The 17,991-nt window shown below is 34.1% G+C and overlaps 2 protein-coding genes across 3 annotated transcripts in view; both read left to right on the forward strand.

Moving 5' to 3' along the window:
* Positions 1-5,319, forward strand: part of kaznb (kazrin, periplakin interacting protein b) — a 213,759-nt gene extending 208,440 nt beyond the window's left edge. For both annotated transcript variants that reach the window (XM_073825721.1, XM_073825722.1), the window contains 6 exons: positions 501-619; positions 702-933; positions 1,036-1,137; positions 1,999-2,165; positions 3,590-3,698; positions 3,819-5,319. In XM_073825721.1, coding sequence (XP_073681822.1) covers positions 501-619; positions 702-933; positions 1,036-1,137; positions 1,999-2,165; positions 3,590-3,698; positions 3,819-3,977 — 888 coding nt within the window. In that variant the 3' untranslated portion in view covers positions 3,978-5,319. The remainder of the gene's footprint in view (positions 1-500; positions 620-701; positions 934-1,035; positions 1,138-1,998; positions 2,166-3,589; positions 3,699-3,818) is intronic.
* Positions 5,320-6,577: 1,258 nt separating this feature from the next.
* tmem51b (transmembrane protein 51b) overlaps positions 6,578-17,991 on the forward strand; it is a 13,683-nt gene continuing 2,269 nt past the window's right edge. Inside the window, 2 exon segments of the mRNA XM_073826012.1 lie at positions 6,578-6,751; positions 15,527-15,991. Coding sequence (XP_073682113.1) covers positions 15,609-15,991 — 383 coding nt within the window. The 5' untranslated portion in view covers positions 6,578-6,751; positions 15,527-15,608.

Genomic DNA, 17,991 nt, shown 5'->3' on the forward strand with positions numbered 1-17,991 from the left:
ATATTTCACATAAAAGATGTTTACATATAGTCCACAAGATAAAATAATAGTTGAATTTATAAAATTACATACACTTGATTCTTAATACTATGTTCTTACCTGAATGATCCACAGATGTTTGTTTGTTTGTTTGTTTTGTGACAGTTGTTCATGAGTCCCTTGTTTGTCCTGAACAGTTAAATTTCTTTCAGTTAAAAAAAATTACACTATTATGCAATAAACGTAATGCAAATAAACATAACTAATAAGACATTTATATTCTTCTCGTTGATTAAGTGACATTCTAGAATAACACTTTTAGTTTACTTTTACTTTTTGGTAAAGTACTGATTAGTATTTAATCTTAACATCCAACAAATATTAACAGCCCTGATGCTTACAATGAGCCCTGATGTTAATCTAGTTAATGATTGCTCAGTTAAACCGGAATACCTTGCGACATTTACTCGTCTGCACACTAATGGTGTGATGATGTCACAGCGAGCTGCTTCCTGTTGCAGGTGTTGCTGGGGTTGACCGATGAGGATCTGGAGCTGGGTTTGGGCATCAACAGCCCCATGCACCGCAGGAAGCTCCGTCTAGCTATTGAGGACTACCGAGAAGCAGAGAATGGACGAGGGTGAGCGGCCACACCTACGTGCAAACACAGATAACACACATTAGTGCATAAGCATTGGTTTTGTTATATTTGTGTGCCTCAGACTTTCCAAAGCTGCTGATATGGATCATCACTGGGTGTCCAAGTCCTGGCTGAGTGATGTTGGGCTTCCCCAGTACTCACAGGTCTTCCACAACCAGTTAGTGGATGGCCGAGTACTGAACTCCATCACACGGAGAGACCTGGAGAGCATCTTTAACATCACCAACAAGTTTCATGTTACCAGCATTCTGTCAGCCATTCAGCTTTTGCAAATGCTCAACTTTGATAAAGAGGCAAGAATGCACTGAATGTATACACTGTCACACTCAGTTTCAAAAATATAAAATATGAAGATATTGTTAGTGATATTGTAAAATATCATATTGTCTCTCCAGGCTATACAGGCACGTCGTACACAGTGTGAAAATCGAGATCTGGATCCAGTGGTCTGGACCAGCCACCGTGTCATTAAATGGATCAGAGACATTGATCTGAAGGTAATTTTAATGTTTTTGAAAGTCTCTTATTTGATAAAAAAAAATACAGTAAAATCTGTATTATTATTACCTTTAAAACTGCTTTCTATTATTATATAGATATATGAAATATATGAAAAAATATATAAAAGCTGAATTTTCAACAGACATTATGACAATTAGTTGTGCTGCTTAATAAAGTTTTTCCCCTTTTTTTGTAACAATCTAAAGTCTTTCTGTAAATTTTTATCAATTCAATACCTTGCTGAATAAAAGTGTTATTTTCTTTATTAAAACAATAATAAACAAAACCTCAAACTTTTAAACAGCAGTGCATGAGGAATATTCTGTGTTACCTATTAATATTTAAACCATACTTAACAATTACTAAATGCCATTAACATGTGACCCTGGACTACAAAACCAGCCTTAAGTAGCACTGGTATATTTGTAGCAATAGCCAACAATGCATTGTATGGGTCAAAATGACCGATTTTACTTTTATGCCAAAAATCATTAGGATAATAAGTAAAGATCATGTTCCATAAAGATATTTTGTAAATTGTCTACTGTAAATATATCAAAACTTAATTTCTGAATAGTAATTTGCAAAGCTAAGAATTACATTTGGACAACTTTAAAGGCGATTTTCTCAATATTTAGATTTTTTTTTTTTTTTTTTTTTTTTTTGCACCCTCAGATTCCAGATTTTCAAATAGTTGTATCTCGGCCAAACATTGTCCTTTCCTAACAAACCATACATCAATGGAAAGCTTATTTATTCTGCTTTTTTGTAAAAAATGATCCTTATGACTGGTTTTGTGGTCCAGGGTCACATATCTGAGTAAATGTCCAACCTGTTGAATGTTGTCTTTTATCCAGGAGTATGCTGACAGTCTTCAGAACAGTGGCATCCATGGTGCAGTGATGGTTCTAGATCCGACTTTCAGTGCTGACACCATGGCCAAGGCTCTAGATATCCCCAGCAATAAACATATGATACATCGTCATCTATACGAAGAAATGAAAGTGCTTCTCAATCCGGCAAGGTGTGTGAAGCTTCATTTTAGTATAGTCATAAGTATGTTATAGTCTAATAATAGTCTATATGGCAATTACTAGAGCAACATTATTAGTAGTCAGCTTTCAAAGTGACTGACCGCTCGATTCTGGTCATTCGTGCCATCTAGCGGTCGCTGTAGTCCACAACAGCACTGTATATCAGTCCGCTACTTTATATCTCTCGTGTTTGTACATAGTCCAGCATTATATGAGAAGACATCTTGCAAATTATAGTTATTAGTGCACTAGTCGTCATCTTTTACACTGACTTTATAAAATCCTTTGCCGTTAATCGCGCCATCCAGCGGTGGCTGTCGCCTGCATCAACACTGCATATCACTCCATTCGTCCAAAAATGGCCGGCGCTACTTTCACATCTCTCGTGTGTTTACGTTTTGTCAGATATTAGGGCTTTTTAGGTTTTGCTTCGCGTTTCAAAGATGCTGCATTTTTGAGTAATAATATTTTAATTATTAGTAGGCTTTATTTACACAAATGTAAATTAAAGTTAAAGTTGCTCTAAGTTTTGTGGCATTTCAAATTTTGAAATGTGAATATTTTATTTTAATTAATAAATAAATAAAGTGATCAAAGCTAAATTATCAGCATCATTACTCCAGGTCACACGATCCTCCAGAAATGTAATATGTGGATTTGCTATCAATATTTAAAATGGTGTAATTTTTTTCAGGATTCTTTGATGAATAGAAAGATCCACAGATAAGCATTTATCTGAAATAAAAAAGATTTTGTAATATTATATACTATACTATCCAAAATCTTGGAGTTAGTATATTTTTCCTTTTTTTTTTTTTTTTGAGTTGGGGGGGGGGGGGGGGGTTGTAAAAAAATATTACTTTTATTTAGTAAAGATGGTTTAAATTTCTATTTCAGATAAATGCTGTTCTTCTGGACTTTCTATTCATAATGGAAACCTGAAAAAAATGATTTTTTTTTTTTTACATATTAATAAATGTTTGTTGAGCAGAAAATCAGAATATTAAAATGATTTCTAAAGGATCAAGTGACTGGAGTAATGATGCTAAAAATTCAGCTTTAAAATCACAGGAATAAATTACATTTTGAAATATATTCAAATAGAAAACTGTTATTTTAAATAGTAAAAATATTTCTATATTTTACTGTTTTGTTGTACTTCAAATAAATGCAGGCTTAGTGAGCAGAAGAGACTTCTTTAAAAAAACATTAAGAATTATACTGTTAAAAAACTTTTGGCTGGTAGTGTATATATTTTATATTTTATTTAATATTCATTAATACACTCAGTCAGTACACTCAAATCAGTATTTCATTTACTCATTCATTTGGTGAGTAATAATCACTCTGCTAAACAGTAACAGTAACTGGACTGATTTTACAAGTGTGACTAGACAGTATTTCTCTCTTACAGAACTAACCAGGCTCAGGACTTCAGGAAAGAGGGGACTCCTACACATTCTCCCGTCTCTAACTGCCGCAAAACTGAGGAAGGATTTTCTCCCAGGCAAAAGGTCGGCAAGGTATGGGCTGACCTCTTGTTGACACAAAACAGTCTGACTAAATCAAGACAAACTTTGTGCGCCTACATGTTATTGTTAACGATCCGTAAAATGATAAATAACCGTTTTGTCATTCCTCAGAGCCCTTTGAGATTCAATCCACTGGTTGCTGTTGGGAGAGACTTGACTTTTCAAGGCGGCTGTGGATCACCACCCAGAGAAGAACGCATCAAGATCCTGCAGAGGACCAAGGGCAGCCCCATGCACGGTTACTCGAGCATAGAGATCACTAATGTCTGAGGACAACGCTCTGTGTTTGCCTCAGATGAACTAGGAAGGATGAACTTCCCCTAACCTCTAAATGGACCAAATGAGCTCAATTATTTGTAAAAGAGATTTGGGAATTGACCATTTGCACTTTAGAGAATTTTGTATTGGCAACAAATCATAACTAAGCACTTAATTAAAAGATTTTATAGACATGCTGCATTAAAAAGCAAATATTTTGTTACTAACATAACACATATGGTATCCTGATTTCTGTAAATTCCAGTCAGAACTGTAGATATGCAGCTGAAATTAATACCACATGTTCAGATGTCCATCTCCTCCATCAAGGTCATCGCAACACTGTGCTTGTTTAAAGTTTAAAGGGAAATGCTGGAACAAGGAATAGCGTTGTTAATATATTGTGATAACACTTTGAATGCCTCAGTGAAGTCTTTTCTTTGTTTTATTACATCTGTTGACATCTGCTAAGATGTTTGTGTTTTCAGAGTCTCATTTGCATATAAAATTAAAAGCAACCGCCACTTTACTAGCGATGTAGTGTGGGTAATAGATTAGTCTCATAAGGATCACTCTAGTTTAATTGAAATGAGTTTTCCCACATAATAAAAAAAAAAAAACTTCAGGGGAATGAAAGAAAAAAAAACTTTTTATTTCCTGTTTGTGATTTTTAACACCTCTGTCTTACCATGCATGCAGTTCAATTTGTTCAATGGAATATATATGTATATAAATGCATTATATAGTGACTATCATGCACAAAAAGGAAAATGGATGCAAAGGAGAATCATAAGCAGGGTTTCCAGAAGAATGTATGGAAAGGTAAAATGCAGTATATAATCTACAAGCCAGTGCAGCACATGCACTGCACATTGTACAGCTGTGTTTTCCCACATGGAGCCACAGGGCAACAAGAGAAAAACAAGTTTTGCAGCTCAGCGTGCAACGGCACTGGCCTTCTAAGCAAACAGCCTCTGTTATCGGGTCCACACAGGTTAGATAACATGAATCAATTAATGACTGTGTTTCATAAATTCAACCAATCATTATTTTCAGATCTTGTTCAAGATCTGGTTCGGAACTATGAATCACAGATTTCCTGCTGGGTTTGACTCAGATTGTCTATTGATAGACAGTGTGACGTCTGTTGCACAGCATACCAGCATTTGGAGATGCACAGCTCAAGAATAAAGCAGTTATGGTGCATTTTTACATTGGGTTTTGCAATCACTAATCATTTTGGTATCACTGTATCTTGTGGCATTAGTGAAACTGTGCTTTTGTATATAGATATATACCATGTGTCATTGACACAGTAATCTGTATAAAAAAAATAAAACTCTACATACATGTATTTGAGTGTTGCTGTGTGCTATCTATTATACACTTCTGTTGAGGTCAGTAAGATTTTAAGAAATTAATACTTGCATTAAATTGTCTCTTCTGCTCACCAAGCCTGCATTTAGTTGATGCAAAGTACAGTAAAATTGTGAAATATTTTTACACTTTAAAATAACAATTTTCTATTTAGATATATTTTAAAATGCAATTTATTCCTGTGACTTCAAAGCAGATTTTTCGCATCATTACTCCAGTCTTCAGTGTCACATAATCCATAATCATTCTAATATTCTGATTTGCTGCTCAAAAACATTTATTATTATTATGTTGAATACAGCTGAGTAAAACATTTTCAGGTTTCTTTTATGCATAGAAAGTTCAGAAGAACAGCATTTATCTGAAATAGTTGAAATTGTTTGTAACATTATAAATGTCTTTATCATCAATTTTGATCATCCTTTTAAAGCATCCTATATATTTAAGTTTATATAAATTAATACTTTTAAATTTAAAAAATGAATGATTTCTGAAGGATCATGTGACACTTAAGACTAGAGTAGTGACGCTGAATATTTTGCTTTGATTTAAATATATTCAAATAGAAAACAGTTATTTTAAATAGTAAAAATATTTCAAAAGTGTACTGTTTTTGCTGTACTTTGGATCAAATAAATGCATGCTTGGTGAGCAGAAGAGAAGACATTCAAATTCTTACTGTTCAAAAACTTTTGACTGGTAGTGTATTACAAAATAAATTCTATCTTAAACAAATATTATTCTTTTGAATGTTCTATTCATTAAAGGATCCTAAAAAAGTTACTTTTTCACAAAAATTTTAAGCGGCACAATGCTGAAACAACGTTTTATCAATGATAAATCCATGTGTGACACTTAAATACTGTTATAATTGCCATCACATGAATAAATAAAGAAAGCAGTTATTTTAAAATGTACAAATGTTGTACTTCACAATATTACTGTTTATATACATTTTTTATCAAGTAAATTGATCCTTGGTGAGCATCAGGAACTTATTTTAAAAACATTAATTTAGTTTCAAATGACTGTGTGCAATTTATGTTGGAACAAAACTTAAAAGTAAGGACTTTTACCTGCAGACCTTAATTTAGGCTATTGTAAAAACTTTTAGGTGATTCCCAGGGAAACCCATACTTTTCCGGGTTGTAGAAGCACGAACAGCTGTTATTTCTCTATGAAATACGACTCGCATTAGGACCAAGCGTCCTTCTTAACTCTTTACAATTGAGGGGTAGCACTCGACTTGATTTTGAACAAAGTTCCTGTCTGTTTAAGTCTACAAATTGTCGAAGCAGCTTGAGTGGGACTGAAGTTAGAGTTTTCATACAGCTTTTCTTTCCTTAAACGGATGAAAGGACCCTGAGGACTCCCGTTTCACCTGCGGCTGGGAGCGACACCTGCCTCAGGTACTTTCACGACAAAAAAAAAAAAAAGAAGGGCGTTGAACCACTGCGGAACTTTGGTTAGGCCGTAAACTTTAGCTTCACCTTGATTTTCTTTTTGTCACATGTTCTTCGTTAATCGTCATGGTTGAGATGTTTAACTTCGTTCACAGAAAGGAAAACCGGAGAGTCTTTAGGATGTCACTGTTAAGTTTCTTTCATTGTTTCAAATAGTTTAAAAATACCGTGAACGACAGTCAGAGTCTTCGTCGTTTCTTTCTTGTCGGTAAGATGACATTCATACATCAATTATTCATATTTTATCGTGTTGTAGTGCGCAAAACTGTCGCTTAATCTTGATATCTGATGTCATCGTTTTTTGAGGGAAACTAGTATTGTACTAGTATTTTAGTATTGTCTCCAGTTGTCCTGTTTACAGTTTTTCAGTCATTTTTAATATTTAAAAAAATTCTTTTATCAAAATCACGAAGGTCATTCATTTTCTCAGGGTGTTTTGTACTGTAAACAATGACGCTGAAAAACAGTAGAAATACGATCTGATAGGGTTGCCCTTATAAAGCTTACCATGGTAACCGGCGAATTTCTCTGAATCATCAAAAATGATAATGGCATCCCGTCCAAACAGTGTAAGTTTACGTAATCAATGTATTTTTTATTTTTATTTTATTTTCGATGTGGTTTCTACAGTAACAATAGTAGTATGGTAACTACATGTACAATGGTAATCATAATGTCTGCTTGTATCAGTTTGAAAGCTGTGAGTATATTTAAGTTGGATATTTAAATTACCATGGATTACACTGTCAAATCTGTATATATATATATTTTAGTCTAATATAATAATTCAAACATGAAAATGGAACAAAATGCGCACCAATAACAAAAAAATACATTTTATGAAACAACCTACATCTATTAACAGTTGTATGTATTTGGCAATATACATAGCCTATAAAATTATACATCACCATCATAGCTCATTAATGCAAAACATGCTCATCTTTCCATCTTTGAATTAGTGAAGGTTTTGTTCACAATCTCATATTTGTAATTTACTTAAAGGCCACAGATTACTCTGTATAGTCACTGTATCTCAATATATTTTTTGTTATTAAAATATCTGAATTACTTTTAACTAAGTAACACCAGTTATTTTGTTTTTCACATTTATTTGTTTCCCATTTATCCCATGTTGAGAGAAATCAGGAGGTGTACGAAATGTGAATGCATTATTTTATCTCACAGATTTAGTATTCCTCAAAATGAATAAAAACAGTCAAATGCAAACCTGCAACATGGTGCAAACCTGCAATAATTAAATATGTTACACAACACAAATATCCTTTATGTATTTAATCCCATTTTAATAACCAGTGTCTTTGCTGCTGATCTTTGATGATCCAATTCATCTATACTAATAAGCAAAAATAACTTTAGATAAACTAACATTTATGCTTTTTTCTTTTTTAGAAAGAATAGTGTTGAACTTTCTTCTCCTGTGTTCTACTGTACAGACGTGAACTTACTTTTCCTTCAGCCTGAGCTGTATTGATATTGCCAAAAATAACACTTTTTATTAAAAACAAACAAGTAAGCCCTACCCAGATTTAAAAAATAACGCAACACATCACTTTCCATAAAAAGTAACTAAGTAACATAATTGGTTACATAATTGGTTTTAAAAGTAACTTTCCCCAAAACTGTTTTTTTAGTATTATTATTTATTATGATGATTGGAGTATGAGTATACGCTTATGCATGACTGGACTTGTTTTACTCTGTAACTGGTGTTATAAAACCTCATTTGTATTCCAGACAAGACACAAATTCATTTTATAATTTTATCCTCCCTTGTATTCTGTAAGAATAAGCTCAGATAAGGTCACGGGGTGCATGTTCAGATGGGGCATTTACTGACCTGTGGTTCAATGTCTGTTTACTTCAGGACAGGGAGCAAGTGTTGCTCTGTGTATTTGGACAGGCCTTCCTGGTCTTTTGTCATATTTCCCTATTTTATGTTTCTTTTGTTTTGACCAGAATTTAATGTTCTTTGCTCTCATGGACTCCTTTGTAGACATGTCACGTACCCAAATCTGCATGTGATTAATATATTGCCTTCATTTAAGATGAGAATGGTGCAAAATAAAGAAGAGTCATTTTCTCACAGCATCTCTTTCCTGAGGATGAATTGTATTGATTTCTAAAATCCCTTTGAACAAGACTCCTCCTGCCAGTCTTTAGAAACAAATGCAGGGTTTTAGAATTAGTGTTGCATTTTGCAGTGCTTGTCATGTCTTGTTCTATGAAAAACCAGTTTTATTAGTACCCCTAAACAAGTAAGGCTTTTTCAAATTATATACACGTACTTTCTGCATAGACGATTGTCTCTTTTTCCATGTCCATTCCTCATTCCTCTCAAAATATCCTTGATTTCCTTTCCCTCAAGCCACTTGTTGTAAATCGAAATGTGAATATTATAAAACATATTTGACCATTCACTCTTCCCCCTCAAATAAATGACTCCCACAGGCAGATGAGTCATCCTGAAAGGTGTCACAAAGCCTGCAATCGTGATTTCTTTTTTAGCGGTCTACCTGAGCACAGAATGTAAAACATTCATAAAAATCACTTGTATGTCCAGAGTCGCCTAATATTGCACATTCTCAAAACAGAGGAAGAATTTTAAGAGAACATCTTGTATAATTATATTAAAAATTGTGAGCATTTTACAAGGATAAAATTAATTCACCAACATGAAATTTGGTTTGGCTAATATGGCTGTTTGCCCTGTTTTAATGTGAATTTAAAGTAGCTTTTACCTAAAATGACGCCCCTTCCCCATTTTCATTTTGAGCACAGTGAAGTGCCCAAATTCACAAGCGAACAATGCTGTGTTGTTATGGCAACAGTTAGTGTACGGCAGCAGCCTAACCTCTGTGCACTGGATCACTTTTAGGTGATTTGTTTTTTTCAGTGCATGTAACCAGTGTCTTCCTGATGGGTCTTAACCTTTACTTTCAAGAATGTTCGTTGAAAGCTTTTGTTGATGTTATGAAAGTGAGTGTGGATGTGAGAACTAGAAGTGTTTGTAAATATTCTCTTTAATGCACTTATTTTATCAGGTTGAAACGGACCCTGTGTTTAATATTAATGTTGTCATCTGGAGTTTAAAAATCATAGTTTAGTTTATATGCACATTTCTCTTTTATCACATCCCAACAAAAAACAAAAGCTTTTTAGTGCTTCGGCAACAAAATGAAGATCAGTATGTTCACAAGATGTGTAATTGATGCTTAATCTATGTTTTATTATTTTCGTACTGCCACATGCACAGAATGATGGGAAACGTCTTGTTGCACAAGCTTTGTTGACTCATAAACCGGCTGAATGAGTTGCACTTTATTTTCTGCCAGGCTTTGTGGCTGTTCATCAACAATGCCCAAAAATTGCTATACTTCTATTTACATTGTATTTCTGCCATTTTCAATATCACTTTTTGTAGAACAAAATACTCTCAGAAAAATGATTGAGCTTTATTATTGTAAGTGGTCATAAATTGGAAAATCAAAATGTTCTTGTATGTTTGCACATAAAACAGGCTAGGCCTACTCTACAGTACAAACACTGCCAGTTTCAAAGCTCGAAACAAACACCCAGGTTTAAAATGGGAAAGGAAAGGGAAAATAAATTGATGCATTGAGAACTGCAATTCTTTCTCGAATAGATTCTGAGCCTAGTTTTTAACCGCAGATTCACTGCCTGCTTTAGAAACAACCATGCTCTATTTGCTTTGAATTACTTACACACACTTCAAGTCCCCATGAAATCAAAATTGAATTTTTTTTTGTTTTAATACAATGGCAAAATGTTCATTTACAAGAACATTTTAAACTTCCACCAACATAGATCAGTGATTTTGATGAGATCACCCTGCACTGTACCTTCTCATCAAACTTTCTTTCCAATCAAATCCTCTCTAGAATCTAAAGTGTCCAGCCCCCTACACTGTAAATAGACGCTGAAACCTTTTCTGCACATTGAATGGCACATAGTGCACTATGTAGGGGATAGGGAAAGATTTAGATCAGGGGTCACCAAACTTGATCCTGAAGAGCCAGTGTCTTGCAGAGTTTAGCTCCAACTTGCCTCAACACACCTGCCTGGAAGATTTAAGTATACCTATTAAGACCTTGATAGCTCGTTCAGATGTGTTTGATTAAGGTTGGAGCTAAACTCTGTGGGACAATGGTCCTCCAGGACCGAGTGTGGTGACCCCTGATTTAGACAGTGTAAATATGCTTTCTATTGTGGCAAAAAGGTCTGGTTTTGTGCTGTGTCACACCAACCCACCACAGCACATAGGGTCTGCTCTGGTCTAGAGAAACAAGAGCACGGAGCGGATCAAATGCATGAGTCGGCACAGACCATAAAATGAATCGGACCCGTTTGAATTCTACACAGAATGGTATATTTTATAGCCGTGTGGATGAGATTGTGGCTGCCATACACTGTCAAATGCAGCTTGGGCCTTGTCCCAAATCGCTCCCTAAACAGTTGCATTCTTCCTCTGAGTCTTCACTTTCGTGACGTAAAGCCACTTTGACACTCAGGTGGAAGTCTACAGCGTAGCTCGCCTCAGCTTGGGAGAAGTGTGCAAAGGAGGCACTCCAAAGCTAAAATGAAGGCGTCCATTGTAAGTCCGCAAACCATTTGGGACCAGGCCTTTACTGACCTCAATGATTCTGGCCCAAGCTGTGATATAAACAAAACGCTATTGGCAATTTAAAAAAAAAAAGGGGGACCTCAACACACAGAATAACCCTGTGTTATAACGTGTTTCAAAGCCTTTAAAGCTAAAATAATCATTCATAAAGTTCGAAATGGTTGTAGAGAATTACAAGGATGTTCACAGTGGGCTGTGTTTACATTAAAGGTGCCATAGAATGGAAAACTGAATTTACCCTGGCATAGTTAAATAATAACAGTTCAGTACATGGACATGACATACCATGAGTCTCAAACACCACCATTTCCTCCTTCTTATATAAATCTAGTATTTGCAAAAGACCACCGAAAAATAGGTCAATTCCAACATAACAGGTCTGTTACGCAACTTCCCAGAGATCGTTAATAGTTACGCCTCCAACATTTGCATCGCCCAATCATTGGTAATGTCAGCACCTCAGTTAAACAAGGCGAGCCACTGAAGGGACACGGTTAGCTTAATGCTAGCGCTAGCCTGTTACATTGCAATACATAGGATTTCGCAGCTCAACTTGTGTGGTAAGAAGCACTCCCTCTGCATTGTAACTTTACACAGAGCACATGCATCACAGTAATCAGACTAATATATCCGCGATTCAAAACGGCAGATTCAACAAACTGCATATTAAAAGCGGCTAGAGCTCCTAATTAATATATATTTTTATCCATGTGCGAGCTATTGAGCTCTGTGAAACAGCCAATCAGAGCAGAGCTCATTAATATTCATGAAGCTTCCAAATAACAGAGCATTTCATTCTAGGGGCAAATCCTAGGCTTGTAAATGGACCTGTAAAACCATTTCTGGAGATTTTTTGCACTTTCCTATGACATATACCTTCTATGTAGATATCAGAGAACAATTTAAAAATGTTGTATAAATGCATTCTATGGCACCTTTAAGTTCGCGTCATAAAAGCGTTCTGAGCCAAGGTGTAATTTACATGACTCAGCGGAATGAGCAAACACTGTTCAGCACTCTTCTTCGTGAGCATTTGTGACCCGTGCTGGCAAAATGAGTCGGAATGTGCACAGTTTAATTTTGAGCTATAGGCAAAATAAGTTTTTCACTAAAATGAGTTCATTAAACCCTCTTCTAGCAATACAAATGGAAATTAAACATCTAAAATTATCTTTATCTTTACGTTTTCTGAGAGGAATACCTTTTCTCTCCTCACTTCTGGACGACTGCTGCTTCTCACCACAAGTTACAGGTCCACTGTTGCACAGTGCAGCATTCCAGCTTTGTGAATATTCATATCGAATTCTCAATGATATGAGTCCAAACCAGGGAAATATGATTTTCAAACCCATGCTGATAAAAACAATCGCGCTGACTGACATTTGCAAAGCATGTGTATACGTGCCTCTCCGAGAGCGCGCAGAGTCTTGGCGAAATTCACACAAACATAATCTGTTATATTTTACATGAACGTTTAGTTAATGGTTGAGGAAAAATCTGATGTATAACATTATATTAGATCCATGCATTACGGTAGGTCTTGATATAGATCTGTGTCAATGTTAATCAAACATTAAAGAAAAACTCTTGATTAAACTACTGTTTATTTGCATTTTTGTTCTTATTTTTAATAACAAAGATTAATGTAAAAAATAGCTATATTGTGATTTTAATATAGTAATTATTATTTAGAATGGAATTGGAGGAAAATATGCAGCGTTGCTTGGTGATTTTGCTTTGGAATCTATACACAAATTTAGCTCAATTTTTGTCAAAATTAACTCTGCTGACTCCAATAGATTCCAACAAGTCATATATCATTTTCAAGGTATAAAGAACAAATTTTTGAAAGTTTGCCCCTTTCTTACTAATTTTACCAGCAAGTGTGTGGTTAAAAACTAGATTAGAGTGCTATCTGCTGTTTTTTTTTTTTTTAACACCCTTCTAGAATGCCTGGATTTGAAATCTGGAGAATTGACACATCATGATGTTGCCTCTACACACCTCTTAACATGCGTCATCAGGGCAAATACATTATATAAATGTCCAGGTAGACACCAGCCTATGTCAAAACGGCAATCAAGAAATTTTCTGACTATCTCACACTCTGAAAAAACATATGCATCATTTTCAAAACTAACTCCCCAGTTTAAAATAGGGCAGGAAAAATAAATTGATGGACTGCAAATCAAGAAATGATTCTGCATCGATTCTGGGATTTTCAGAATGCACTGCAATTCTCTCTCTAATTGGTTCTGAGTTTTGTATTTGACAGCAAATGGCACTATGCTTTAGAAACAGCCGTACTCTGCTTGCCTTCAAATACTTACACACGCTTGAAACTTAATTTATAAAGTTCAAAAAGGTTAAAGTGAATTACAAGGGTGTTCATAATGGGCTTTTTTTATATTAAACTCGCGAGGTGCAATTACAGGCCGAACACACAAGTAATCTTCAGCACTCTTCTTCGTGAGAATTTGAGTGTGCTGTTTAAAAACTAAGCTCAGAATAGATTCCAGAGAGAATCACAATGCATTTGGAAAATCTCAGAATTGTTCCAGGAATCTTATTGCATCGATTTGTCGTGGCAGGCATAGTTTCAAATATAATTTTTTTTTTTTTTCTACTCTTCTAAAACGCCTGAATTTGAAATCTGGAGAATCTTAACATGCGTCATCATATCTAATCGAGACAATGTTACCAGATGAGATGGACAAATATTCAGCCCAAAAGCTCAACAAAACCCGCCCAAGCCAGCAAAAAACTGCCCAAAAGTTTAACTTAATAAAATAATGTGATGTCAATCAAGGTTGATATTGATATTGAGATTTTTAGCTCTTTAAAAGTAAATAACGATGACAAAATAATGTAAAAAAGATACATTTCCCAAGAAAACAGATCAAATTAGGACGAATACATTAAAGAGAATTATCAACAATATAAATGTCCAGGAAGTATAAAATCTAAATGTTCACGGCAATCAATAAATTAACTCTCTAAAAACACATGCATCATTTGCAGTGTCAACAGTCAAGCCAATTGAAATGGAAAAAGTGCCTAGTATGTTAATGTTAGCGATCGGAAGCAGAGTAATTAGTGGGTATTTCACACTTATTCATGCACACATCATGACAGTCAAAAGTCATTCATTGATACTGTGCGATAATCCAATGCGTAATTTGTAATAACGATGATTTAACTGTAATTGTAATAACGATGTGTAATTAAGTCATTCTCCCGCTCTTTACCATGTAACTTTTATTTAGGCCACTCTGGCATTGTTATCGCTTGACTATACAGCTATACATTCAAAATCGGATCCCTTTCGCACTAAAAACCAGTCACTCGTGAAACATTACATCTGCTGTTGATCCATCATGATTGGCTAAGTGTAGTGGGCGGAATCAACATCAGAATCAGCTGAGTGGGCGTGTATGTTTAGTAATGTCTTGATGACTGATTGGTTGCAGTACATTCACGCTTGGGGGTTTTTTTTTTTTTTTTTTTTTTTACTAATTATGCTATACAGTTAAGGTGTTTGAAAACCGCCAAATTTTGTCCACCCGCCCAAACCGTTTTTTACCTGCACAAACAAATTTAAAACCACCCAATTGGGTGGGAACAATATAAAATTCTGAAACTGTATTTTATGACCATCATGACCTGTGGTCAGTGTAATATGTAAGGGCTCATGTACAGACAAAAGCGATGGGTGGAGTTTTAGTTGATTGGACAAGATTTTTAAAAAAAATAAGAGTCTGACGTGACTTGAAAACAGTAGTACTTTTTTTTTTTTTTTTTTTGAAAAGTTGCTGTAAAACAATGTCCATACATGGTAATCCTTTCCATGATATGCCGAATGCTTCTATTTGACCTTTAGAGTGGCATTGTGCCAAAAGGATAGTTTTTTTGCTGTTGAGTCTGTCTGCAATGAGCTGAAACACAGAACCCCTTTTCTTCTGATACTTGGGCCCCATTCCCAGTCATTTCCAGGAAGTATTTCCTCCTCATTGAAATGTTTAACATTTGTCTCTTTTTTTGCTTTCATGTCACAGTGCTACTCTCGTCCTCCACATTTGGACCACCCTTCCGGGGTAAGTGTATGTTCGTGAGTATTGAAGAGGAGCATTTACAGCTATGTGCTTCAGTGGACAGCCTCTGTGTTCAGGAAACAGGCGTTCACCCACCAGTAGAGATGGCAGTAGCTCTGGCTCCCAGTATGCTCTCTGTGCACTGGGGGTGGGCCTGGTGGCTCTCGGTGTGGTCATGATCGTGTGGAGCATAGTGCCTTCTGAAATGACACCGTTTCAGAATGCTACAAACACGAATCAAGGAAGTGACAGCGGTGATGAAGGGAAGACGTCGTCTGTTGCATTTGTGCTGGTTGGAGCTGGTCTTGCCATGCTTCTCCTTGCTATATGTCTCGGGGTGAGGAACAGGAAGCGAACGAGACAGCGGGAAACTAGAGGTGCAGGCGGTGCTGATTATGTGGATCGTGCCCGTAGAGATCAGGATGAGGAGTGAGTACTGTTCTATATGTATAAACGTTCTCTCTCTGGTGTTAAGATGAGATGAAGGGTAAAGTTCAGGTTTTTGTATAGGGATGCACTGATATTAAAAGTCTGGCTGAAAAAGATGAGCCAATAATTATTTTCATGGCCAGTAACTGATAAATTGCTGATATTAGTATGAAATAAATTTGAAAAATCTGTTATTTGAAAGATGCAAATCAATTTAAGCATCAAAACACTATAATGTACAATCTAAAAATAATGATTTAAAAAAAAAAAAAAAGCTCTTTCTAGCAAAGAATATTTTTGTTGTTATTTTGTTTTAAATGTTTCTTTTCAGGGAAGAATCATTAACATTGATAATAATAGGAAATTTTATGATGTTATAACGGCTGCTGAAAATCCAACTTTGCCATCACAGAAATAAAACCATTGAAAAAAAAATTTTTAAATAAAGTAATTTGAAATAATGGTATTGCATATTAGTTTTTCATGTATTTTTGATTTAATAAATGTAAAAAAAATATTTAATGATCCTAAAAATAACTAAAATATATATATTTATTTTGAAGAGAACAGATAAACAGATGAGACTGCTTAACTTTTCATGTTCAACACCACACCCTGTCTCAAGTCTCAAATTTCAAATTATGTCGATTTCATTAGGAAATTCACGCAATAAATACCATTTTGGCGCTCTTTAATGTGGCGTGATAGATCGTTGTAGCTTCTGTGTAATCGCCTGTATGTAATCAAACTCATAGCTCAAACTCAAAATATGTGACACTTTCGTTTTTGTTCTGGATTCAGTGCTATGCTGCCACACTGGAGCGCGCTTGCCACCAACTGGACAGGAGTGGGAATTACAGCTACAAATTACAATAGATCATCCTCAGTGTAATCTGTCAAAGTGACGGACGGCCTTCAGATTTTCCGTCATTTCTAAAAAAAATTCCGTCAATGACAGACAATTTTTGGTTAACGCGACCTCTGATATATATATATAAGAAAAAAAAAATCTCACCAAGGCTGCATTTATTTATAAAAAATAATATATATATATACACACACACAAACGCACGCATGTGTTTATTATTTATATATATATATATATATATATATATATATATATATATATATTATATTATATTATTTTTTATAAATAAATGCAGCCTTGGTGAGATTTTTTTTAAACATATTTAATGATCCCAAACACACTATATATAAATACACACACATATTTAAATAAATAAATAAATAAAAACACACTATGTATATATAATAAAAACATACAATGATATAATTATCTAAATATACACACACGCAAATAAAAAATAATACAAAATTAAAAATATATAAATAAAATAAACGCATATATATATGCAGAATAATACATATATACAATAAATATACATAAAATAATTAATCTCTAAATACAAATTACAATTATATATAAAATAAACACACATACACACATATATTACAAATATCTAAATAAATTAAAAAATATTACAAATATGTAAAATAAAACACTAAATTAGTTCAATGTGTGTATGTATATAATATATATAAAGTGTAAACACGCGTATATAATGCGTGTGTATATATACATGTGTGTGTGTGTGTGTATATATATATATATATGTATGTATGTATGTATGTATGTATGCATATACATGCATGCATACAATAATAAAAATATCTAAATAAATAAAAATTAAATTAATATATATATATATATATATATATATATATATATATATATAAAATAAAACACGCATATATCTATAAGAATAAAATATATAATAAATATACATATATAATAATAAATATCTAAATGAATAAAAACATAAACAAAATAAAGTAGAAATACACATCTATATATAATAAAAACAAATATATAATAAAAATCTCTAAATTAATAAAATATTTAAAATGTATATACAATAAAATAAACACACACACACACACACACATACATCTATATATATAACATATATAATGCATCC

This window comes from Garra rufa, chromosome 20 (genome assembly GCF_049309525.1).
Source record: "Garra rufa chromosome 20, GarRuf1.0, whole genome shotgun sequence".
Classification (NCBI taxonomy): domain Eukaryota; kingdom Metazoa; phylum Chordata; class Actinopteri; order Cypriniformes; family Cyprinidae; genus Garra; species Garra rufa.